Below are 27417 nucleotides of genomic sequence, written 5' to 3'. Positions count from 1 at the left end.
TGTATTTACATGAATCGGACGAATCAAATCAAATCGTAGTGCTCAAACTTACGTGCCAATTTCAGATATCCGTTGTTACAGCCCGTCGCACCTGATCTGGAAGGGTAGTTAAGAAACGTGAGTGACCGGACTTATGACTATGAATAACCCTACGCTACCCTAGTTAGTTAGCTTTGTAAGTCACGTGCCCTTGTTCGCGTCTTTGTGGCTCGCAAATCAAAAGTGTAGTAATCTTGCTCGGACGTCAAAAAATTGTATATCGATATACAATGGCCATTGAGCGTTGTGTTTAAGTGGGAAAGCCACGTTTTGTCCAGTTTCCTAACATTAATTGGTCCTTCGAAGTCGGATGGAGACGATATCTGTGCCGTGGATTGACTGAGTTGAATCTTCATACGGTCAACAATTTACCACGTGGGTGTCAAGATGGCCGCCAGGTCTTCGAGTAATCAGGGCAGCGAAATGCTTAAACGAGAGGACATCTTCCTTAACAGTGGAACAACTTTGCGAAAGACTTAGCAAAGTCAAGATCCAGAGTGGCACCTATTAAGACACTTCCAAGATTAGAGCTTCTAGTTGCAGAAGTGAATGCCGGAATTGTTGAAATATGTTGGAGAGATGGCTAGAAGATGAATAGTGTCGTTTGTTGGGCTGATACCATGACAGCACTTCACTGGATCCGAGGACAGAGTTCTTGTTGGAAGCCATTCGTAGCAAACCGAGTAGCAGATTGAAATACAGTCAACGTGAGACCCTGAATACTGGAATTATTGCCCTAACAAAGAAAATCCTGCAGATTTGTTGACACGCGGATTGACCAATGGTGATATGATTTCAAGCACGCTGTGATGGAATGGACCCCGATGACTGTTGCATCCTTGTGCGTCTCAACCTACACAACCACGAACTAAAGGTACTGTCCCTGAATTCTGCCATTGAATGATATATCACGGTATGGAACGTGGATGAAGTTGATCAGAGTAACCGTTTACGTACTTAGAACCGCAAAGTTGTTCAAGATGAGACTGAAGTCTGAGGTGACAGAATTGTCAGCTGAGGAGATGAAACAGGCAGAGTAAAAGTGCTGTATGTGGATTCAAGAAGAGGTCTATAAAAAAGACTACGAGCAGTTGTAATCCGGAAGAACACTACCCTGCAGTAGCTGCCTCCTAAAGCTAGATCCTGATTACGACGAAGAATATAAAATGATTAGAGTAGGTGAAAGACTACAGTTAACCGACCTTCCTGAAAAGAACAAGCACCAAGTAATCTTGCCGCAAGGACATCCAGCCGTTGCAAAGGTGATACAAGATGTACAGAGACAGATGTTGGATGCAGGTCCAGACGCTGTACTATTAGTCTTACGACAGACGATTTGGCTTACCTAAGAAAGACGTGAGATCAAACGTACGTGTTATCAGGAGATGTGTACCTTGCCAGAGACAGCGAGTCGGAACTTGCACACAGACGATGGGATCACTATCGGAGGAAAGAGTGTCAGACTCCTTACCATTTGTACACATTGGTACTGACTTTGCCGGACCCTTATATGTAAAGGAGGGCTCAAGTGTCAAGAAAGCATATGTATGTGTGTTCACATGTGCATCGTTGCGTATGGTTCACTTGGAGGTTACAAATGACGTAACAACAGAGGAATTTCTGTAAGCCTTCAGTCGCATAACAAATCACAGAGGTCTTTGCCATACTGTGTGGTCAGAAAATGCAAAAACCTTCAAGCCGCAAGTAGAGAAATTAAGAAGTTGTATGACCGGCCAAAGTCATAGAGCCATTCGCTGTGGGACAATTAAGATCAAGATCGAATCAAGTCAGAACAAACAGTAAAGGGATTATGTAGAGATTCGTCACAGAACGCTTGCCATGGAGAGGTGGATGGTGGGAAGAGTTTCTTAGAGCAGCTAAGAAACCACTGTGCGAAGTTCTTTGAAGAGCACTTCTTTCCTTCAACGAGCTGAATACACTTCTCATCAATATAGAAGCTGTAATCAACGCCAGACCTCTGACCGCAGTAAGTGACGACAGCAGATATCCATTACCAAACACGGCTGCTCATCTTGCCATTGGCAGGGATGAGCAATTGGAAGAGTCCAGTAAGCGAGTTATGGAAAGATATCTCCATCTCCAACGATTGCTCAACCACTACTGAAGAAGGTCGAAGCAAGAGTACCTTCGTCAGCTTACGGTGAGAAGCAAGAGACACAAGGAAACAGCGCCCACTCAACTAGGCGATATCGTGCTGGTCTCTGAAGATAACGTTTCTCGTGGAAAATGGCTACTAGGTAGAGTTGAAGAGGTTCACCTTAATAAGTCGGACTTGTACAAAGTATCACAGCGAGAGAACAGAAGAACTTCCTAACCTGGCCTGTACAACGTCTGCATAGATTAGAGATAAAACTAGCTGCCCCACAAGCCAGTCATGAAAAAGAAGTTCCTGTACATGGTGGGGAGAAGTGGCAGTCGAATTTTGTTCCCGCTCAGAGTGTTCCTGTTCCTGAACCTAGACACAGTGTTTTCCTCCCCGATAGACGACAAGATGGGGGGGGGGGGGGGGGGGATGTTACAGCCATTTGCACCCGACCTGGAAGGGTGGTTTAAAAAAGTGAGAGACTAGACTTATGACTATAATTAACCCTACCCTTTTCTTGTAAGTTAGCTCTGCAAGTCACATTCCCTTGTTCGCGTCTTTTCAGCTCGTAAATCGAAAGTGTTGTAATCTCGCTTGGACGCCAAAAAGTTGTATATCGATGTCGACTGACCATTAAACGGTAAGTTCAAGAGGAAAGCTGTGTTTCGTCGAGTTTGCTAACATCCGTAGAAATCAGGAAAATCGCTGCAACAGATGCAAGGAAGGAGACAACGAAAGTAGTATTTTCCTGATTTGACGTCGATGACACCCTGACCGTAACGCCTGATAGGGTGACCGCTGGCCAGTTTCTAGACACCCTTAACTCTACCCATCTCTCCCTTAAGTTTCGAATCGAAGTCGAACGGGAAGGATACCTTCCCTTTTCTAGGAATTGGACTGCTTAACCGTGCACCAAAGATTTGGAGCAAGGTCTACATTAAAAGAACCCACGCGGGTCTCCTTCTGCATTTCCAGAGTCACGTTGACATTAAGTACAAGTGCAGCCTAGTTAACACCATGGTGGATCGCGCTTATCGATTATCTTCTAACTGGTCATTTTTCTCCGAGGAATGTGACCGCTTTAAAGAAGGTTTTTTTTTATAACTTGAAATACCTTAAGTCACAGGTTGAAACTACAATCAAGCGGTTCGTTGAGAGAAGGATTTCATCTCAAGAGCCCTGCCCATCACCAGATGTACCATCGGAGACTGTGAGAGTTGTGTTACCCTTCAAGGACCAGTCTTCAGCTAATTATGTTAAACAAAAACTGAACAATCTAAGTTCGAAGTTGAACGTGACTGTCCAACAAGTGTTTCAGTGTAAGCAAAAACTTAAGCGACACGAAATTAAGCCCCTTATTGTCAACCAACAATGTATTGTCTATGGATTTAAATGCAACCTGTGTGATACAGGGTATGCGGGTTATACACGTGGTCACCTACACGAGCGCGTAGAAGGGCACACTAGATAGTCATCTTCGATTTACAAACAATACAACCTCCAACACAATATAATAGTGAAATACCTTAACGCTTCATTGAGCAATTTCACATCATCGCGAAATGTAGCGGCAAATTTGATTGCGTCGTTAAAGAAACGATATACATTCGCATGCGTAAACCAACACTGAACGTGCAAACGGATTCCTTCCGCGCCAAGGTGTTTGTTTAGGCCGTTTATTGTAATTTTTGCTTATCTTGTACCTTTCCTTATTTGCATGCTATTTAACTGGTCTCTTGATAATGGAGTAAGGATTACCCCGAAACGTCGAACAGCAATAAATCTTTCCCGGTTTTTTTAACATGACTACCATACCAAAAATTAGTTTGATGGTGTAAGATCTCCATTTCATAAAAAAATATAGTATGTAATCCTAAACTTGGCTTCAGATTATTTTCGCACGAAAGAAAAAAAAAGAAAAGGGGTTAGGCAGAAATATTTTGCTTTGCGTTTTGTGATTGACACATTGAGAATATTCTTAGTCATTTTCAACCAAATTTGAAAGTTATGCTAAGAAAGGGAAGATCTTTTCCTTTTACCAGATATCATTATTGTTACTGAACAATTCTAACAGAGCTACACGTCCATCGCCAAAAATAAACATTTCTGTTTGCTTTCTAAATTGTTTGCACGACTTGACCAAAGTTATTAGAGAGGTTAAGAATCACGTTTACGGCAAACGGCAAACGTGAGATATGGCCACGTGACCATGTTTATTCTATATTTGCCACTTGCTGTTTTTATTTCCTCTTTTAAATAGAGTAGTTTTGCGTTAGCATCAAAGGCCAGAATTTGTTTGCACTATTCTCATCTTTGTACTCTCTTTTTTAAGAAAGCATGAACGCGAATCTCACGTTTGCCGTTTGCCGTTTGCCGTAAACGAGATAACTGCTGTGGATAAATTGCTGTGTTCAATTCTCTCGTCATAAACCGAACAGCAGTGCACGAAAAATTCTAATGTCCTCTTTTTCAACTTTAATTAAAGTGGGACGTTTTAACTGTAAAAACATGGAGAAATAATGCAACAGGATGGTCTAAACGACTTCAATAATTAAAATGTTGTCAAACAGAAGACATTCTGAACTTACAAGCAATATTTACGACAATATTTACGTTGACAACTTAATTTTTTTTTATCGACGACAAAATAGTTGTCGATAACAATTTTTCTAGGCTGTTTAGGCCCTGAGATAGAAATTTTCCAATTTCTAAAAAAATTCGCCTGTCAATAACCAGTTGTCATGATTACTCAATAAATTAGATGCCAAGTATTTGTTAGATAATTTCTTAAAAAATGCGAAGTTTCGTGTTGTTTGTGCGCAATTGTTGAAGAAAAATATATATTAAACGTTCAAAGTCTTCACGGGCAGAATCCACCCCTTCCCGGTCTAGATAGGGTTAAATTACAAATTGCTTGTTTCTGATAACAACAAAAAAGTTGTGAAATTTTAAGGTCAATGTTATAAAAATAAGTAGGTACCATATCCAAAAAATTACTGCAATTGTGTAAGATTTTCATTGCAAAAATTGCAGTATCTTAGACCAAACTTGGCATGAGATTTTTCTTGTATGAAAGAAAAGAAGAAAGAGTCACAGGAAGAATATTTTGCAAAGTGTTACCCAATTGACACATTGAAAATGTTCTCTGGTATTTTAACATAGCTTGAAACAGATAGTTAAAACATTTAAGATGCTGTGTCTTAACGGCAGAAATCAATCGAAGGTAGTTGTTCCCTCCCCCCCTCCCCCCAAGCACCGTTTTTTTTTTTTCCTGTCACATTTTCTCCCACTTCCTCCCCCTCCTCCTCCCCCTCCCCGATTACGCTTGTTACGCAGGCTAAGGTTATGCCTTGGACAACACTTGAGTATAACGTATCATGAGCTTTTATTTTCATGTTGTGTCAACAATTATGTCACTTTAAATAAAAAAACTTAGTTACCTTTTCTTTGCAGGTGTTCCAGTCTTTACCGAGTAATACTAATTTTGTGATAATCAGCTAATATTAACAATGATGGATGATTGGTTTCTTAAAGCTCTTCTTTTACATGTTCCCTTACTGTGGATAGGAGGAGGTAAGTTTCAATCCACTTTTAATAATGGGCAAAAATTTTGTATAACATCTAGTGAAATTTTGGTGTTACATTATGTACTTTCATATGAGCTGTGATGATATATGAGCACCAAGTCATGCCATGTAGTAAGATATAATGTGATTTCAGTTGATGCCATGTAGTAAGATATAATATGATATCAGTTACTGTAATGACTTGATGTAAAAATTGCTGGGATGAATGAATAGGGAGTTTATTCAAAGTCCTCCTTCTTTTCTTTCTAGTGCACGCCGACTCCAATTTGTGTGCTTTTAACATCACAGGCCTTAGTGGTGCAATCAGCTCTATTTCTTCCGGGAATCATAAAGAATGCAGCTGGCTCATTAACACCGCAAGTGACCACAATATTCGCCTAAGATTTACCACTTTCCAGTTCTCATACCTGCCATCAGAAGGAGCGCAAGCTTTTATGTATGTCTACAATGGCAAAACTGCGAAAGACACCTTGACAGGGGTTTTCACTGGAACTAGAAAACCCTTCACAGTACATTCAAGTGGCCGCTTTATGCTGCTAAAATTATCACTCCACGGGTATCGTTACCAATATGCCACTCGCAATTTTAAGGCAACTTACACCTCTGCCACTGGGATAGGTAAGCTTCATTCACTTATCCTAATCCAGGTATATCTTGAGCATAGACTGGTTAAAAATTATTCTACAAGCACGCGATGGATATGAGATGAAAGACAACAAGGCACTTATCGCCTAGGCTCCGGCGGTTACCAGCCGCTGTTCGGGAAATGAGCCCACGCTCACCCCCGAAGGGACGACTGGACGCGTGAGCTTGGCATTGTTAATTTCAATCAATGGGAAACGTGCCTGCTTGAATCGAAAAAGGCAACATAAATTACATAAATTAGCTTCAAGAAAGTTAATTTTGAAATTGGTGTCTGAAGTGGATATGTTTAATGTAGCATGCGATCGTGTTTTTGAGAACTTCAAGATTGAAAATCTCAAAGCTGTGCAACGAGGATCGTTGAAAAAGTAAGTTAACTTGCAAGATGTATTCGTTATTCAACCGACTGGATCGGCAAAGTCTCCAATTTTTCCAAACTGCACCGATGGTTTTAGATGTCGTGAAACGGACAATGCTTCAATTCATAGCTGTCGTTATTGGCATCGGATGTCATTTCCGATGACAAGTAGCGCCGCATAAATTAATTTTGAATTTACGCCACAGACGCTCATGCGTCCAGTCATCTCTTCTCGTGGAGGAAAGCCGGACCTGAGGGAGTGGCGGAAATCAAGCTTAGTTATCCCCGGGTCAGCTTTTATCATGCCATTTTCAACAAGAACGAGTGGAACAATTCATTTGGTTTAAAATAGATATACAATATTGCTTGACCCTGCTGATTCAATTTTCAAGAAAGAATGATGGGCGATATCATGACTGTTGTTTGTCGAATGTAGTATAATGACTGATATCCCAATGCCGCTTAGCCAATCAAAACTTCGTGGTTCAATTTTACATAGATAACAATAATCAGAGACGGTTGAGCGAAAAATTTCAGATTCGCTTACTGAAATTATGAGATACAGAAAAAACATTTATAAGGCAGTTTTAAAACGTCTGAGTTTACCGACTTCGACAATCTCGGCAGGTAGTTGGTTCTATTCGCCGACAATTCTTACTAATACCGAGTATTTATAACAGTTGCAGTGTGATGGCTTGACTTGTAATTTGTATATTTAGGATTTGACCCAGTCCCTTTAGAAACAAGTCAAAGACTTGTTGTATGACATTCAATGAAGGGAAGGCCCCTCTAAGGTCAAAGATAGCCACGCCAACACTACACAGCGATTTTCATAAGACGTTTCACCTCTCTGTTGGTCAAGGGCAAGTCGGGATACTTTTTTTTTTGGACCTGTTCTAGCAGGAAGATGTCCCTGACAAAATTGGGATTACTTACCGGGAAAGTGTACTCTATAATCGTCCTGACGAGTGATTTCTGTAGCGTCAAAAAAAAAAAACTTCCCATTTTTCAATAGTCCCCTTCGTCGGAAATATATATATTTATTACAAATATCTTCAGAGGGACCAGAGCGCTAATTAAGCTGAAGCACTCCTAAAATTTCTCTTTTCAATGTGGTTGTCACCAAATATTTCAAGCAGATTTGTCTACAGGTTATCGGGGTTGCCAGATTTTATTGTCTGGTACTTATCACAAAAAAACAAAGGACTTCATTATGTTTGTGAGCTAGTAACCAGCAAAACAAAAACCGCTTGTTCAAGCGAAAATAATAGAAGTATAATAAAAAGTATTTATTATATGGCAAGGTAGTCTTGAGGTAAATCCGCGCGTTCTGATTGGCTCTTTCTTGGTCGGGATTTTACCATACGGACCGTTTCCATGGAAATGGTCATAAGCCGTGTATTTTTATGACAAGCGGCAAATTTGAAAATTTGCAGCTAAAATTGCGAAAAGAAAACCTGAAAATACTTTTATTCTTCGCAAAGAAACTACCCAAAAGACTGATTCCAACATGGACGAAGAAGAATATCATTTACAAAGCAAATTTTACTATCCCGAAGATCTAGAAACCTCTGAAGCAGGCATCTGCGAAAGCCGAGGATGCCATTGAGGATTTTATAAACAAACAGAAAAGTGAAAACACAAAAGGAAGAAGTCTACTGACATGAACACTCTACTCCGTTTTATTGAAGCTGAATGGCTTGAATAGTCAAACAATTGAAAGCCTACCTTCGTCCAAGCTTGATCACCTTTTGTCAATTTCTTTTTTTTTATGAACGTACGCAGTAAAAATGGTGAATACGAGCCAGCAACATTTTCCAGTTTTCAGCGCAATATATACAGCGATACTTCTCTGAGAAGAAATATCCATTCAACATACTCAAGGAGAATGATTTTAAAAATCGAGAAGAGTTCTAGCTGCGAAGCACAAGTCACTAGTTCGCGAGCACGACAGAAGAAACGAGCTGCAAGCCGCTCGGGCGATTGACGAAAACGAAGAAGATGCTCTTTTTGAGGCAGCAGAATTCGGCGACTCCAATCCAGTTGCACTCCAAAGAACTGTGTGGTGGTTCTTATCCCTACACTTGGGTTTCCGAGCCAGAGATGAGAGCGAGGAGGACAATTGACTTAATTCTGCTTCTTTTAAAGTTGAAAATGATTTTCACAGCAACCTTTTCTTGATCCGTACTTTGTGATGCGCTAGTAAATTTTCTGGGATCGAAGAAACCCTTTTGTGAGTTTCAAAAACAAACCGCAGCTGTTAAGATTTTCGTCAAATTCCGCTACAAATCGTTCTTGAAGTCTTTTCTATAAACATGTAAACGTTCAGTAAATTTGTTTTCATGTTATCCTCGTGGAACCGTAGCTTGTTCTTTTTGGGTTGCTCGCGTCATCAAAAACACGTCTCGACGGAAACCCTTTGAATTCAAGTGACCGGAAGTGCGTTTTTTAAAATAAACAAGTTTGCTGCGGGTGCCATATAATAAACTACTTACTAACCTAGCTTGCTCGAGCCGTACAGGGGAATATTGGCCCTCGGTCGTTTCTGTACGGACCTCGCTGCGCTCGGTCCGTACTGTTACGACCTCGGGCCAATATTCCCCAGTACGGCCCTCGCGCTCGGTTAGTAAGAGGTTATTATTATATGGCAAGGTAGTCTTGAGGTAAATCCGCGCGTTCTGATTGGTTCTTTCTTGGTCGGGATTTTACCATACGGACCGTTTCATGGAAACGGTCATAAGCCGTGTATTTTTTTTAGGACTAGCGGCAAATTTGAAAATTTGCAGCTAAAACTGCGAAAAGAAAATCTGAAAATACTTTCATTTTTTACAAAGAAACTACCCAAAAGACTGATTCCAACATAGACGAAAAAGAATATCATTTACAAAGCAAATTTTACTATCCCAAAGATCTAGAAACCTCCGAAACAGGCATCAGCGAAGGCCACGAAGCCATTGACGATTTCGTAAACAAACAGAGAAGTGAAAACACAAAAGGAAGACGTCTACTAATATGATCATGCTACTCCGTTTTATTGAAGCTAATGGCTTAAATAGTCAAACAATTGAAAGCCTACCTGCGTCCGACCTTGACCACCTTTCGTCAATTTTTTTTATGAACGTACACAGGAAAAGGTGAATACGAGCCAGCAACATTTTCCAGTTTTCAGCGCAATATACCTGTAGCGATACTTATCTGAGAAGAAATATCCATTCAACATACTCAAGGACAATGCGTTTGAAAAATCGAGAAGAGTTCTAGCTGCAAATCACAAGTCACTAGTTCACAACTGAACACGACAGAAGAAACAACCTGCAAGCCGCTCAGGCGATTGACGAAAACGAAGAAGATGCTCTTTTTGAGGCAGGAGAATTCGGCGACTCCAATGCTCCAATACAGTTGCACTTCAAACTTAAAGAACTGTGTGGTGGTTTTATCCCTACACTTGGGTTTCCAAGCCAGAGATGAGAGCGATGAGGACAATTGACTTAATGCCGCTTCTTTTAAAGTTGAATGTGATTTTCACAGCAACCTTTTCTTGATCCGTACTTTGTGATGGGCTAGTAAAGTTTTGACGAAACCAGTTTTGTGAGTTTCAAAAACAAACCGCAGCTGTTAAGATTTTTGTCAAATTCCGCTACAAATCGTTCTTGAAGTCCTTTCTATAATCAACATGATTACATGTAAACTGTTCAGTAAATTTGCTTTCAAACTCTCGGTACCGAAGCTTGTTCTTTCTGGGTTGCTCGCGTCATCAAAAACACGTCTCGACGGAAACCCTTTGAATTCAAGTGACCGGAAGTGCGTTTTTATAAATAAACAAATTTGCTCCGAGCGCCATATAATAAACTACTTACTAACCTAGCTTGCTCGAGCCGTATTGGGGAATATTGGCCCTCGGTCGTTTTTGTACGGACCTCGCTGCGCTCGGTCCGTACTGCCACGACCTCGGGCCAATATTCCCCAGTACGGCCCTCGCGCTCGGTTAGTAAGAGGTTATTATCTACTTAGTTTAAATTTTTATAGAAATATAGAAAGTAAAAACGAAAGTAAATCCTCATTTAATTTAAAATACTTTTTATCGTTAAGAACAGACTGAAACCGAATTCTGAAGCTGACTGCATTCGTACCTAACTTTTGAATAACTTTAAACATATTTGTACTAACTCTTGCACCTTATTTTTTCTGTTTTTTTTTTAATGTTTATGAACACTTTCATAACTCAGTAACTGTATATATCACTTATACCATGTATATTTACATTTTGAAATGGACGCCAAGCAGTCTTCGAAACGTCACATGCTTTTATTTTTTTTACCTGAAACGTTTTCAGATAAACCGAGAATAAAGATTCCAATACAAGTGGTGAGGACAGTTCCAGGTCATATTTTATGGTGTTTGTCTGAAGGGACGCCTCCCATCAATATGTCAATTCTACAGGACTCTATACTGTTAGACAAAGGAACAGGGATTGCAGCTGCCAACGCCGTGAAGAATGGAAACGTCACGTGTGTGGCTAAAAACCAAGCAGGAGCGGTCTCAAAAGCTTTTCCTGTTACTTTGAAAGGTCTTTAATTCCCATAATTACATTTTCACCTTCAGTCTTTAAACAATATGCATGCATATGAAGATTCAGTGTTTCTTTAACCAGGCAACTTATGGAACTGCTTTTAAATTCCTTATTCTTGCCTTTAGAACATATCACGAAAAAGCCTTGAACTTAGAACAATTAAATGTCCCTCAAAACAAGCGTCGAGTCTAGCGAATCTCCTATTGCCAAATTTTATTACATTGAGGATTGGTGGTTACTTCACTTGCATGGCAGAGATGGTGTTGGGGAGGGGGGGGGGGGGGAGGGTTTGGTACTTACTCGCGGAAAAGCGCTCCACTGAGGGTGGTTACCTATGAAATTATGGTACATGCGAAATACTTTTAATCGTGAAAATTGCATTGCAACATTGTTCCTTAAAAAAAAAAACACCTTAGTGGTGTTCATTTTAATGGGCTAGCATGCTTTTAACATAGAGTTTCCGAAAACTGTGCTTCAGGCGCCGCTTGCAGTAATGCATGCCTTCAAGAGCATCGGTTACGTTCATTGACAGAACGAACACGTTATTAGCTGAAGAGGAAACAATTTGGAGGCACTTTTATTCAGTTTTTATTTTATTTTAAGAAATTCGCCCTGAGGCAGGTGGGCATACAATAGAACCCTAGGTCCCCTGCTGGATAAACCCCTTTTGTAGCAGCAAAACGGTTTTTAAGGTCTGCGAAGTGAAAAAATAATGTTAACTTGAATAAGACATCCCTCATTTGTCTTCTTTAGAAGACCTTACAAAAGCGCCTGTGTAAATTCACTTTAAAGTGATCACAGCGGATAAACACTGAAAAGATACAAGCGTAAGGGTAACAAAACTCCGTTAAGGAAAGAAAAATAAACAAAGGGAAGCTTCAACTTTAGTGAAAAACAAGTAACGTAAGTACTACCGAATCACCCCAAGCTGCTACCTCTTGTTGATTTAATAGAAGAGATGAAGTTTGTGGTTTTTCCTACAATATTCAGTGACAATGTTTAAAAAATTATTAGACTTGTTCGGGCGTCCTCCCATTTCGTCTTAATAGAGAAAATTTGTCGATGGAAATCTCGGATAAATGCATCCAGTCCAATACTACAAAGGGCGATCTTAATACATCAGTCAGCATGACGTTTACTTTTAATTTTTAGACTGTGGAAATCAGTGCTCAGCAAGTGGAAAGATAACAAACAACCAAACAGAGAATGAATACAGATGCAAAAATACAAGATTGACGGCTTACTTCCTCAAATGCCTTCCAACAACTGCTACAAAACTGTACGATTTTCCTTTTCTTGAAGAACTGTTCTCCTTCTACAGGCTTTTAACAAATAAGTTAACGCACAAAGCCAAGAAATAACATACTATTTAAAAATATACGTTATATACGTTATACCTTGCTTTCATACGTTAACTTATTTTGTTCCTTTGATATAACAGCTAATTGCAGTGATCCTATGTGAAAATATGTCTTATTCACATAGTATGAATATTCCCTGATATCTTTGTTTCTTTTAATAATTAACTTGTAAAATAAATTAATCTATCTGCAAGTCTTTGGAAATAATTTTATTTCCTCCAATGAATTTCATGGCGTAGAGTTTTTAATTCTAGGCTTGAATACCAAATTTATTGCCTTCTTAATTTCTAACTTAAATCTTCCATCTCTATCGATATATAAGCGACTTATCTTAATTCAAGGAAAGTCTATTGTAAGTGTAATTTTTGTCTTAAATTTAAACAGGATTTTAGAAGGGACTGAGATCAAGGATTTACCCATGGGGACATTCCATCATATGGCAGGCCTAAATTTTCTGTAAGTTGGTGGGCAAATGAGATCACAAGAAATGTTGTAGTAGTTAAGTGTCGGCATAACGTAACAACTAAATAAATAGTAGCGGCGACATTTTATGTTTAGTTTTCCTAGAATGGAGATAGGGAGGGGATTTCTTTTCACGTTCGCACTTTGTAATAACACTTGTCGCACTTTGTAATAAAAGAGCTGTCACACTAATTGTAATAAAAAAGTTGTCGCACTTTATAATAAATCAAGCTATCGCACTTTGAAATAAGCGATTTCGTGATTTGGGAAATATATAACGGCGTCGATCACCATGCAGCTTCCATTTTCAACCTGTTTAGGAACTCTTAGAATCAGAGTTAGCACTAAATGTATTTTAAAATGCCTTTATGATGATTGTTGCAGGACCGCGTTAGTATTTTAGACGGTAGGAAGAAATAGATACAGAGTAAGAAATAATTTCTGCAGATTCCGCACATACCCATGTAAAACTACTGCTTAAAAGATTGCTGAAAGTGCTGTACACGACATTCAAAAGATGCAGCCAAAACGTTTTTTCACAATTTGCACTTCCTTTCACAAGGAAACTACGTTACTTTCCTCGACCCTTGTCCAAAAGGTCGCCCACTGCCTTTTGAAAGACACCGTCAGCTAAATCGTTCCGTTTAGCAATGTCTTTCGCAAGTTCAAGCCACTGCTCGTTACAGTTCTCTGCACATCGTCCGTTGCGGGCTTCTTGAAGAATTCCAAAATGTGTCATTTGTTTTCTTTTATGCTTTTCTTCTCTCTCTTCCACCTCCTACCCGACCTTTACGAGCAATATTGATTAAGTTGTAATGAAGAGAGAATATAAGTTTTTAAAATTCAGGAGCAAACTAACAACGATAAAAGTTAATGTCACGCATTACTTAATTGTTCACCAGCGATGTGAAGCTTCTTACCGCTTGAAAATCCGCGAAAATAGATCGATGAAAAGAGCCAACGGTGGAACTAAAGAAGGAACTTAGGAAGTAATTTTTTCCACTGAATTTGACCTGCTCCTTCCTCCCATCAAAAGGACACTGTTATGCCCGGTCATCATTCGTTGTAAGAAGAAGTAGCGAGGTGAAAGCACTTGGTCGCCATGACCGATTTCAGTTTCTCAGCTAAACAAATGTCAATCCGATCCAAGTTTTTAGCCTCGGCACAAAAAATATTTTGCAATTTCTTGCAAGAGACAAGAAAACTTAACGTTAAGGAATTTTCTTTCTTGCTGCAACACTTGATTTCCATATATTTGTAGTACAAACAACCCGTCTTCAACGGTCGAACTCCAAAGAACTTGAAAGAACTCAATGTTTTTGGACACAAAATGATTAAACAACGAAATGTAGAACTGGCATGCTCAGCCAATGGGGAGCGAGTATTTTCGTCGCTCGACCAATCAGGAGTAAGTAATTTTGCCCTCGAGGAAAGGAAGATTAAGAAAAATTTCCTTCTGTTGGAACAAATCAGCATTAAAAAAAATTGCCCTCTGTATTACATTGTTATTGTTATTGTTGATGGGCAGTTTGCTGCAAATGCACTAAAAATATATATAACTGCAGAAAGGTTGAGGAACTGGTAAGGTTAGTACGTTCATACGCAAAGTAGATTTCTATAAATGCTATTAAAAAAATTGGAGCTCCTCTTTTAGGCTTGGCTAAAAATATATTGTATGTCCGGACTTGAATAATAATCACGCGATTGCTCGATAATGTATCTCTTTATTTAGGCCATCCCAATAAAATGTTTCGTTTCTCATCGCTCGACCGACCCATCTTTTTTTCGAAAAGTAAAAAAAACAAAAAAAAAAACAAAATCCAGATTCACTAGTCAAAGAAGCAAATACTTCAATTTACAAGCAAATGATCTTGTTTTATTAACAGCAGTTGGTATGATATGATATCCTTGTCTTTAATTAACATCGATACTTCGAATGACGAACGAAAAGACCACGTTTTCGAGTTGACTTTCTGAACAGGCTTTCTTACTTAGCAGCTCGGCCTTTTCTGGAATCCAGACCCCTTCAAGTGTTCATTCATTCTTTTTTCCTTTTTTTTTTTTTGCCCGACCGACCGACCCACTATCACAAGAGACGGGGCGATGGAAACAAACATTTATTAGGATGGCCTTATCTGCTTTGGTGTGTGTATATCTATATTTGGAAAAAGAGAAAACTTGTTTATGGCTCATCAAATTTATCATGAGATAACATTCTGTTAGTTACTGTCTTATTGCTAAATGAAATATATACCATTAGCTCCGAGAAAGTCAGTGTTCAACGCATCCCAATTCCTTTCACACCAATAAAACTGTTTGTGACGCTCGAATCATCCTACAAGACTGTAGTGAAATGATCCATGGAAACTTAAGAGCAAATGCACAGAAAAATCAAGCAAAATCGAAAATTTGCGGCCACAGTCGAAATCTAACCTACCCTCATTTTCAGTCTGTAGATAGATATTAATGAGTTTACAAACCTGCTGGGGTTTATTTTTCGAAATACGCCCGATTTTTGGATTTTTTCGAGATTTTCGATTTCGCCCGTCTGACGGCTGAAATCAGCCAAGGTAAAATCGACCGCCAGAAAAAACTGCTTCGCGTAACCAAAAAAGCGATTCTATCGACAATCTAACGCTCAATTTCTATAAAATGGATATCTAACGTCCTATTTACGACAGATTTCCGGTTCTGAAGTGTAAAGTCAACACTTATCAAGAGGATTCTAAATGGTCAGTTGACAAGAGCTCACGATGCGAAAATTTATAGCCAAAACTAAATCGAGCTCTTGATAAGTGGGAATCCTCCAAATTTCCCCAAATTCTGGTTTTAAAGCCTTGAGATATAATATTTTCACGTACATTAAAAGTTTTGTTGGTTTATTTAGCGAGCGCTTCAGAATCAGTCGGCCAATTTGACGATATTTTGCGTGATCGCGCGCTAAGTGACCTAAAATTGACCTAAGTGTTTGTTTACACGAACAAGTTGCATCGATCACATTGAAATGAGCGCCCCGAAATAACTCCGTTTCACATTCCATGTGTCATTTAATGAAAGAATTTAACTCACCATTTAATATCGGCGAACTTATCACTCCAGCGAACAGGAACCTGTGACCTTGACTACCGACGTTGATACGCCTTTGAATAGTTTGCCTTCCCGGGAGAACTTGAAACATTCGATGAAACAAATGAAACTACTTGTGCTATATTGAAAGCCATTTCCAAAACTACTTGACTCATATTTTCTTGTCGGTTGTGGTAAATTGGAACTGATGTCAAATAACAGTTTAAAGCTGAGATATATCAGCGTTTTGGATAACTGGCGATAACAAACTGCTGGTTATCTGTATGCATGTAACAACAATACGTCACGCAATTCACTCTGACACACTTGCCAGCTGGTAATTTACGTTGTACCAGATATGTTTTCTTTAGGATTCTTGCTACTTGATTTTTAATTCTGGCAAATCCCCACCCCCTCGATATTTCAGCCACCCAACCGCTCTGCTGTTACAGATATTTATTATCGGTGCTACATCGGTATATCGAACCAATATTAAATCACTGCCTGGGAAACTAAGCGGTCACACTCTGCATCAAAACTAACCGAACATTCAATGAATCAGCGGCATATGCCGAAGTGGCAAATGCTCCACCTACCGTGGACCGGTGTGCACCTTGTAATAATACAAAATAAAATGCTTAAAAATCAACGCACACGGCAGCTTGATAACGTGACTGCAACGAAGCGTCTATAATATTAGTAATATTCGACTACAGAGGATGCTGTTGTGGTCCTCGCTTATAAACCTGCGAATCTCCGATCTCCCGCTATGTGACTGCTACTCGTGCTAGATCTGTCTTACCCCTTGCGCCCGTGGCCCATCTCGAATTCTTTTGCTCAAACGTCCCCCCTTCCCCACCCCCCCCCCCCCCCTTCCCTGAATACGGTGTATAATTTAAAGCGAGTCTGTCCTCAGACCCTGATTAGGCTAATCAGGGTCTGGAGCCTACCTAGACACGGTATCGTTGCAAGATGGTCGTCGAGTATTTAGCAACCCAAAATCGGAGACGTTTGTCGGTTTTTATTTAGCAGGTTATAAGCCAATATAAGATCATTTTAACGACTAGATATTAGTCCGCCGCGGAATGTTCATGTTGTGTACAGTCATCCCCCATGTTTAATTGAAAAACTTGATCAGTGGCTCTACTCATCGAGTCTTCATCGTAAAGCCCCGAAGGGTTTGCCGAGGGCTCCTGCCCAAGTATAATGGTATAAGATGCTTCATGAAATAACTTTGGAATGGGAAAATTGATTTATTGATTGATTGATTGATTGATTGATTGATTGATTGATTGAACGATTAACCATTATCGTGGAATACTAAAATACATACTGATTGGAGGTTTTCTGGACCAATCATGATTGTGAGCCGATTAATGCCATTGTGTATGCTAGCTCTGTGGCATTTGCTTAAGCTGCGGCTACACGAGCGATTTTTTGCTCGCGCAGGTGATGCAATTTTTTTCAAATCGCGTCGCCAGCGCGAGAGGGTAGCTACACGAGTGACAAATTCTAGCGAGATTCGCGACAAACTGAAAGCCGCGCGAATCGCATACTTCAAGAAACCTGGGCACTATAAACAAACATGGCATTCTTCTTCTTGACAGTAAAAAGCAAACGAGGGAAGAAGAAAAGAAAAGGTCAACGTGGGTCCGTCCGTGGCTAGCAAAGAAAAAGGAACGGGGATTTTATCATCAACTTCTGACGGAAATTACAGTCGAGGATACCCCGCCGTTTCGCGAGCTATTGCGTATGACGAAGACGCAATTTTAAGGCTTAGTTGCAGGGTGGCTAGACGGGCTACTATCTCTGCGATTTTGTCGCGAAAATTTCAACTCTGGCGACTTTTTTCTTGCGATTTTTTCACCAGTCGGCTCGGCAGGTCGAGGGTGGCTACACGTGCGATTTTCATCTCACGCTGGCGACGCGACAAAATTTGAAAAAAATCGCATCACCTGCGCGAGCAACTAAATCGCTCGTGTAGCCGCCCCGGGAGGTGGGGGGGGGGGGGGGGGTGGAGATTAATCCCTTATAATGGCCTATAAGGTGTACCTTTTCACGCTTCAGGTATATGAAAGGATAGGGATTTCACGAGTCGAAGTATATGAAAGGGTAGGGAAATCTGTCATTTAGTAATTTAAAAGGGCCTTTCATTATTTTCCAATGGAAGGTATACAAAAGGAGTACCATTTGTGAATGGAAGGTATACAAAAGGGGTACCTTTTCTGCCAAAAATTGTTATATAGAAGAGTAAGGGGTCGTACATCGGGGCGGAGCCTCCCCGTATTAAATTACCCCCCACCCCTTCCGAGGGGGATGCATGTTTTTGCTCCCGGAGGGCTCAATCAATGAAATTCCATAATCTATAAAATCGATCGTAAAAATAGACTGATTTCTGATATTGATGAACTGAAATCGAAGATTGAAAGAGTTGTGAGTGTCGACTTTCATTGATTTTAATCAATTTTCGTCGATTATATGCATTGTCAAGGGTAATCGTTTAGCAAGTGGAAGTCTTACCTATTTTAATTTTTTCTCTTCCTAAAAAGAGATCAATTGCTTATTTTCCTCTAAATGTGTCAAAAATACGAAAAACTAGTGTAAGCTGTTGTGTCTAGAAACCATGATAAAAGTGAAAGGGGTTTCTGGGCTGCTATGGAACCACATTCTATTAAGCACCTTATATGCAATATGTATGTGAATTGAATTCAAATAAATTAGCAATAATGTAAAAGCTCTAGTTCGTTCACAGAAAAATTGTGTTATGTGCATAAAATTTTCTCTTGATGCCAGGTATTGATGCGTCTCAGCACAAAAGGGGAAATGAACTTCCAGCAATTTCTCTTACTATTTTTGTTAGTTGAACATTTGTTAGTGGAACGTTAATGTGGCTCAATACGTTGAGTTTCTCATTGCATCAACATTGAGCATCATACAGCATGATGATCCTCACTGCCTCCCTCCCCCACACCCGCACACCTCATCTCCTACCCCTTACCTCCAACCCCTCACCACTCACACCCACCCCCGGAATAGAATTGCTGCTTGGTACTTGATAAACGTTTACAAAACTCCATTTTGGAGAGCATCTGTGATGAATTGACAATGATTACAATAATATGTTTTACATGCGGTACACATAGTATTGTCTTATAAAACCTCATTTTGATTGCACATACTCATTGAAAACCAGTTAAAAACCGAAGATGTTATCAAATCCATTTGAACGCGACTTTCTGAAAATCACAAAAATTATTTCCCACCAGAAAAACCACGCTATCCTAATAAAACAATTAGTTACCGCGAAACATATGACAAAAAGCAAAAATAAAACTCCCGCAAAAATTTCCTGCGGTCAGCCTCTGATATGTTTCAAAATCTGTCACGCATCGACCCTTCGGGTCCGTCTACAGAGTGCGGTGAACTCTTACTAGCTCCAGAACAAACAGTTTATCGGAACTAAGTGTGTCACAGTCTCTCACATGGCTCAACAACTTACCCAGGCATTTGATCGAAGAACAGCATCGTTTGTTACATTCAAATAGAATTCTAAGCAAATCCGACAAAGGAGTTTCCGAAACAGTGTATATCAGATCCAGTTGGACAACCGATTGCAGTCTCCGTCGGCTTTATTCTGCTGGTGCAAGATATAGATAGTCAAGAACCCACACTCCAATTCGAATCCATTAAACAATGGTAAGTTCAATTTCTTCTCAAATGAATTATGGTATGAGAAAATGAGTTATTAATTTCGGAGAGCTCATTTTAATGTGATTGGTGCGACTGGTCAATGTAAACAAACACCCGAAGGTCAATTTAAGTCAGTTTTAGCACAAATTTCTTCAAATCGGTCGACTCATTTTGAAGAGCGCTCGCTGGAAAACCCAACCAAACTTTTAATGTACCTGAAAATATTGTATCTCAAGGCTTCAAAACCAGAATTTGGGGAAATTTGGAGGATTCCCACTTATCAAGAGCTCGATTTTAGTTTTGGCTATAAATTTTCGCAGCGTGAGCTCTTGTCAACTGACCATTTAGTAAGTGTTGACTTTACACTTCAGAACCGGAAATCTGTCGTAAATAAGACGTTAGATGTCTTTTTTTTTTATTATAGAAATTGAACGTTAGATTTTCGATAGAATCGCTTTTTTTGGTTACGCGAAGCAGTTTTTTCGGGCGGTCGATTTTACCTTGTGAGGCGGCTAATTTCAGCCGAGAGACGGGCGAAATCGAAAATCTCAAAAAAAAAAAAAAAAAAAAATCCAAAAATCGGCCGTAGTTCGAAAAATAAACCCCAGCAGGTTTGTAAACTCATTAATATCTATCTACAGACTGTAAATGAGGGTAGGTTAGGTTTTCGACTGTGGCCGCCCTTTGCTCGATTTTCCTGTGCACTCGCTCTTAAATTCTTATACTTTTACCTTCTAATAAATTGAATTGTTTAAGGGTTTTCTCACGTCAGGGAAGACATTAGGTTAAAAACTGTATTAGTGTTCCTCTTAGTGACGTTGTCCGCATCTAATACTCTTGAGCAGATTACATTGAAAATTTTGTAAGTCTCGAATCAAGGTCAATATGTATGTTCATTAAATTTTCACGCTAATTTTAGACGTAGATTTTTAGTTAGTAAGTTAGTTAGTTAGTGAGTTAGTGAGTTAGTGAGTTAGTGAGTTAGTGAGTTAGTGAGTTAGTGAGTGAGTGAGTGAGTGAGTGAGTCAGTCAGTCAGTCAGTCAGTCAGTCAGCCAGTCAGTCAGTCAGTAAGTCAGTCAGTCAGTCAGTCAGTCAGTCAGTCAGTTAGTTAGTTAGTTAGTTAGTTAGTTAGTTAGTTAGTTAGTTAGTTAGTTAGTTAGTTAGTAATTAGTTAGGTAGTTGGTGTGTGTGTGTGTGTGTGTGTGTGTGTGTGTGTGTGGGGGGGGGGGGGGTGCTGTTATCGGCTTGCATCTCACTGTGGTTTCTAATGAAGTGCTGCTGTCCATGTAACAACGAAAAAATGTTTTTCTTTAGTTATAGTGGAATGTTGAGGGTTGTCAGAGGCGCGAAGATCTTTCTGCGAAATTTGCCAATAAACATTATTTCGCGTGAACCTACACAGATCAGTTACAAAACTGGGCGAAAAGATTGAGCAGTAGGGACTGTTAACTATCTTTCAAATTTTGATAAATTACAGAAACTTAAGGAATAACCAGCTGCAAAATTTACAAGAGGACATTTTTTCTTCCCTGGTAGCCCTTGAGTACCTGTAAGTACTACCCAGTGGAATGTTCTATTCGGTTCTTTGTCAACACAATTGCGTTCTTGCGACATATTCCAAGTGCTTTCCCGGTGGTCCAAGTGGATGTCTGGGGGGAAATAGAATACAAGGGAATCTATACAGAACAATGCATTACGGTGCTAAAATTCAAGTTGTTTGACATTTCTTTCCTCGAGAAAGTCGAGAACTTTGTTATTTTCAATTTTAAGACTATTAAACTGTTTTCTCGCAGACAGAGGACACTTTGAGTCCTAGGCTCTAGACCAAGTGGGGTGACACTCGTTGTCATCATGGCTATGACGAGCACCTAGTCTTTTAAGATCACCCTGTGTGACCTGGATTGGTAAATAAGACAGTGATGGGTGTAAGAAATTGACGGCACCACAATATGATAAGTTATCGGGTGGATGAAATTAAAAGAATATGAACATCAGGACCGGAACTGTAGAAGCTTTGCCTAGTATATTATTGCTAAATCGTTCATGCCACACCATTAACTTAAGACTAAAAGAGATCGCTGGGCAAAAGCTACACGCATGCTTTAGCACCGAAAAAGGAATCAGATGAAGACAACGGAGCCATTACTTTTGATATGGAAACAAAGTACCCTCGATTCTCCCAACTGCTAAGTAAACTCCTCAGTTTGCAATTAATTTGGGGTTGTTTGTCTATTGTCCTCGACCTAGCCTCGATTACCTGTTCTGGGATGACCCCACGCTCACTCCTGAAAAGACTCTTTCCTCGGGGAGGAAAGCCGGACCCGAGGGAGCGGCGGAAATCGAGCTTATCTTCGACCGAGCCTGTTTGTTATTTTTCCTTCCGTTAGATTTTCTGGAGATAAGAAAATAATTTATTAATCGCATCCTATAGTTGCTTAATAATTAAAAACTATCTAATACAGAGAAATGTGGGGCAATTTTGGATTACCTTTGCTTATTGCAAATAAACGTCTTTTTCTTACTCACTAGGTAAAAAATTGCGTAGTATAATAATATTAAACACAGACTACAACATTTGAACAACGCAGTTTTGATTGACAAGCATAGTATATAACTAATGAAAACCTGGTTCAAGTGATCAAAAAGCTGTACGGCTAAAAGTAGTGTGCAAAGAGGGAGGAAGTCAATGACTACCGAAGTGGCTGACGAAGACTGCACGAAATGTGCTGTCGCTTATACCTTTTTTTTGGAGAGCCTTAATAGAGAAACGGGTTTAATCACCAAGCCACGGTCAAGACTATTTCTAATAATACCTGTTAATAGACCTGAGCTCCCGATTCCCCTGTGGAGAAGTACTCAACAAAATAGAAAATTGACACAGTAAACTGGAAATTATTCCTCTAGGTATGTCGAAAGCGTTATGGGCTAACGCCATTAAACTAAAACATATGCTTGATATTTATGATCTGGACCGTGAGCTAATTGCAGAACCGACCGAAATAACTCTTAATTCGAGCGCTTTAATTTACCTTTGTTTCACGAATTCAACTCTAAAAATTATAAAGTTTGGCGTTGTCTAACTTGTAATTAGGGACCGTGCTTAGTTTATTTGGAACACTAGGCCCTTTGAGAGCGTACAAAACGCGTCAACTGAAAAATTCCAATAAAGTAAATTTCCTTATAGGGATAAACGACCTCTCCATAAAGGACGCCATGTTGGGGGGATAAAAAGGGATGCCTTAAAATTGCTGGGTCGTAGTTGGTCCGCAAAGTTACCGTCTGTTGCTTCGGCCAAAAATTGTATTAAATTTTGATGTTGAAAATTAGGTGACTTGTTGAAGTGAATACTAATGATGTATTATATACAAGAAAGATTCTTGCAGTTATGTATGCAACAGTCTGGTTGTGTAGATAACTGCGAGAATCTTTCTTCTATCAATCTTTCATCTGCAGAACTTATACATGGTTCACAATCATAATCATAATCATAATCCATTTTCACTTATGATGCATTGTTTGATGATGTTAGGGTTAAAGCTCTAGGTTAAAGTGACCTATTTTTTTCCCCATAGGGATTTGTCATCGAATAAAATTCAAAAACTGCCTAAGGAGATCTTTGCAAATCTAACGTCGTTGATGTTTCTGTAAGCTGTTGGATATATTTTTGTTTGTTACCATTTGAGTTTTTTTTAGCCGTGTTAGTTGGGAGAGACATAAAAAGCAATAGCAAATTTCATTTGCTGAAAATCTTTAAACATGAGTAGGACGGAAAGTTTATGAGACAGTGATCATTACTTTTTATCAATCAATTTTGTTAGTGAGTCCGATGTGTTTTGGAAAGATTTTGTTTCAGATAATAGTTACTCGTTATATTGAAAATAATACATTGTGAAAATAAGTTGTCTTTCATGTATTATCTGATATCAAGCATTGCAAGCTGAAATTTTCGAAAAAGCCTATTTTAGACTGTATGTCAGAAAAACGTTATTTTTCTTAAGATCAGAGAACACGGTGGAAGAAGGGGAGAAGGGAGGAGGAATGCAGCCAACGGGGACTTTGAATATTTACCATGCCCCAATTATATCTTTACGCAACTATAAAAGCTTTGAAAATGAGACTTGGAGGATAGATAATACGTCCGAAGATGTTTCCTTTGAGGCCCTCATTGAAAGGCGATGACGTCATAAGGCATGATAATTAAGTCATGATTTCCAAATGGATGCCATCTTGGATCTGCCATCTTGAAATCCTGGACTTCTGCAAAAGTTCAGAAAAACACCAAATGAAACTGAAAGTATTTAAAACCAGTAAGGGAACATTAATATAAGCGAAAAAAAAGAAGAGGGATTTTATGAAAAAAACTGCCTGTCAAATATTGGTCGCCTTGGTAACATAAAAGTCAATAAACTGACCGACCAACCGCATCAATTGTTTTCCAGATAAATTCCCTAAAAAGTCAGGAAGTGTCATGGTGTTTGCGCAAAAATCAAACTGCTACCCTTGTTCAAAGTCGCCACGGGCATAATTCTCTCTCCTCCCCAACCCCCGGTCTAGATGCATTTAAATGTAACTTTTTTTTCTAAAAGTTAACAAAAAACTAACATCAAAACCCACGCTCTCGCAGGCATTTTTTTTTTAATTTGTTGAGGGGAGTTGTGCCCTTTACGAATGGAAGCACCGATTCTCCCTTTTCCCCAATAACGCAAATATTACAACTAAACTACTGTATCAAAAAATACCAAAAATTCCCGGAAATTACTAAGTATTTTGTTGCAGGCGTTTGCGTGGAAATGAAATCCGTAACCTACCTGAGCGATTATTTTCCAAGCTATCGGAGTTGAAATGGCTGTACGTATAATTCAATGTATTTTGTTTTCATTTTGCTTTGTTATCGAAGGTTGTTTTCAGTCCTTTCTTTTGTAATGTACCATATCCTCATTTGGTATATAGGAGCTAGGACCGGCAGTTAACGAAGATAATCAGGTCCTAGCACTATTACCTCGAGTCAATTGTTATCGTTTTTGGTCAGACGTAAATCGTGTCATTATTTAAATTGTGTTTAAAGCAGATTATGAAGATCTTATAAGATATCTCCATGAGTAGCTAGTGTAAAATTAATCTTGTTAGAAGTCTTCTAATTTGCTATGCATGGTTTTAACATAACAGAATAGTACTGAAAAGGTGCAACCGATACTATTTTATCCAAAATTCGATTAGGCTTATGAAGAATTTTCCCTTTACTCTTTTTGTCTTTATGTTAAGTGCCAACTGAACTAAAACGTTCCTAGTTTTCCAGGTATAAGCTGTCAACTTTAAAGTCATAAATTATTTTAATATGTTAAGTTAGTGAGCACCACTTCTTCCATGCTTATTCTTTAGGTTCGTTTTGTCCATCTGTCGTAGATTTTAACAATTAATAGTTACTACCTTGCCTTATACGCAAAATAAATTGAAAAAGAAAATGGTTGCGAGATTTTATTATTAGAGAGATTAAGAATTGCGTTTACGGCAAACGTGAGATTTGCGTTGATGTTTTCTTAAAAAAAGGCAAAAAATTACTATATTGATAAGAATAGTGCAAAACGGTTCTGGCCTTTCCGTTCATGCTAATGTAAAACTACTCAATTTTACTAAGAAACTTAAAACAGCGAGGGGCGAATGAAGGATAAACATGGTCACGTGGTAATTTCTGCCGTTTGCCATTCGCCGTAAACGTAATTCTTAATCTTTCTGTTAACAAGGCGTCCTTACGTGTGGCAGGTGTGTGGGATACTTAGCCCTATCGAGTTTTGAACGGAAGAGGGGAGAAGTTACTCTGTTCAGTCGGATATTAAACGTTCACAACTTTTAAACATGTGAGCAAGCTCCAACACACACGTTCTTTTTTTTAAAGAAATTTATATGGTAGCAATTGGGGATGGTAAGTAAATGTTAATTTAATATTTTATTAGTACCAAGACCAGACTTAGTACTGAAAATATTTACTTTTTCAAAGCACAAAATAATGTAAAAAAAAACGGTAAAACAAAGCGTTTTTATTGTACCTTTAATCGGTTAAGGTAGCCAGTTTACTTTTCTCGTATTACTTCTCATCACTTCATGGCTGACTTAAGTGGCTTGTAAAAGGTTTGCGAAGCCCCGAGATCCAAAATTCCCGTCGTATCAAAATTTTTAGTTCATTTTATTTACTTTTTTGGTAATTTAACTAATCCACTCTTTTACACTAAAGAGATATCTTATTGTGTTCAATAAAATCTTTATGTTTTCCCTTTATTTTCTCAATATTCATTCTAACTTCCTTTAGAATCGTTCTCTGCAACTTTCCCTTGCTTGCCTTTTAAGTTTACGTGTCAACATCGTTGTAAAATGTACAATCTGTCAAAGTATCCCTTAGGAAAGTGAAACTCAACTTTTTTTATGTTAAAGCTAAACTAAAGTACCTTTGAAATATTATAAAACATTAAATTGTTAAACAGAACGGCAGACTTCAATGTCATATCACTGAGTAGTAACCTCTTTGACAAGCTTTTAAACTTTGGTCCTGTAAAAAGATGACAGATGACAGAAGATTTCATGTCTTCTTCTTCTTCTTCTTCTTCTTCTTCTTCTTCTTCTTCTTCTTCTTCTTCTTCTTATTATTATTATTATTATTATTATTATTAGTTGCTTATACTGATAGGATGCATCTTTTTACTTAATTCCTTAATTACACTGTCAATTAAATAGATCTGTTTTAGTCCGGTGAGTAAAATACTGCGCTTTTTTGGTCTATTATTTAGCCCATTTTGTTAAGAGTTGTTTTAGCCACAGTAAACAGGGCAGAAATAACCCGGCATAAGGTGGTCGAAACGATAACACAAACGCCTATTTTGGAAAAATTGGGGGTAGTTTTGGTTTCTAAAAGGGTTGAAATGGTGCTCTTGAATGGCTAAGCCGTTTCATGCCTTCAGAAAGGAAGAAAATTGGCCCCTATTTTTTGGCCAGTTTATCCCAATTTAAATTAAAAAGAACTGTACACTAAATGACTAAATTAGCACCATTATGTCTGAAACGATTCGTTTTATAACAGCTGTTTTGGGCATTAATTTATTTATTTAAAATAGCAATATTAAAAGAACAAAAAAAAAGTTGGCATTCCTATAAATGGTCCCATTTGAGCCATTTTGGACATGTAAAATGGGAAACAATGGCCACAATGGGTGACTGATTTATAACATATAATACCAAAACGAATGCACTTTCCAAGGGGGAATCAACACTAACGTAGACCAAAGAAAACTTCACTTTAAATAGATCTGCTTTTGAAACAGTCTAAAACAGCTACATTAGGGTTAAAATCAACTACCACTTACCTTAGAATGGTTTTAATTTCCTGGTTGATCTACACTCACTATACTGCCCTAACCACAACAGGTATTGGTGATAAATATATACACAGGAGACACATTTTTTGAACAACATAAAATTATTTTATTGGCCGTTTCTATACTAGAATACACATTATCCGTCTGGACGAGCTTGGACAAACATTCGTTGT

The 27417-nt window shown here is 38.8% G+C and overlaps 1 protein-coding gene and 1 pseudogene across 1 annotated transcript in view; both read left to right on the top strand.

The window, feature by feature from the left end:
- The window catches only part of LOC146472763 (uncharacterized), a 28017-nt gene extending 6546 nt beyond the window's left edge, over positions 1 to 21471 (top strand). Inside the window, exons 2-7 of the mRNA XM_085119168.1 lie at positions 5597 to 5716; positions 5980 to 6348; positions 11064 to 11297; positions 12453 to 12579; positions 13046 to 13117; positions 21358 to 21471. Coding sequence (XP_084975294.1) covers positions 5653 to 5716; positions 5980 to 6348; positions 11064 to 11297; positions 12453 to 12579; positions 13046 to 13117; positions 21358 to 21433 — 942 coding nt within the window. The 5' untranslated portion in view covers positions 5597 to 5652 and the 3' untranslated portion in view covers positions 21434 to 21471. The remainder of the gene's footprint in view (positions 1 to 5596; positions 5717 to 5979; positions 6349 to 11063; positions 11298 to 12452; positions 12580 to 13045; positions 13118 to 21357) is intronic.
- Positions 3161 to 3913, top strand: LOC146472764 (uncharacterized; annotated as a pseudogene).
- Positions 21472 to 27417: the final 5946 nt, after the last annotated feature.

The sequence above is a fragment of the Pavona decussata genome, unplaced genomic scaffold (assembly GCF_977016875.1).
Source record: "Pavona decussata unplaced genomic scaffold, jaPavDecu1.1 SCAFFOLD_96, whole genome shotgun sequence".
Taxonomy (NCBI): domain Eukaryota; kingdom Metazoa; phylum Cnidaria; class Anthozoa; order Scleractinia; family Agariciidae; genus Pavona; species Pavona decussata.
Note: the sequence above shows the minus strand (reverse complement) of the source record. Positions and strands in the feature narration are given on the sequence as shown.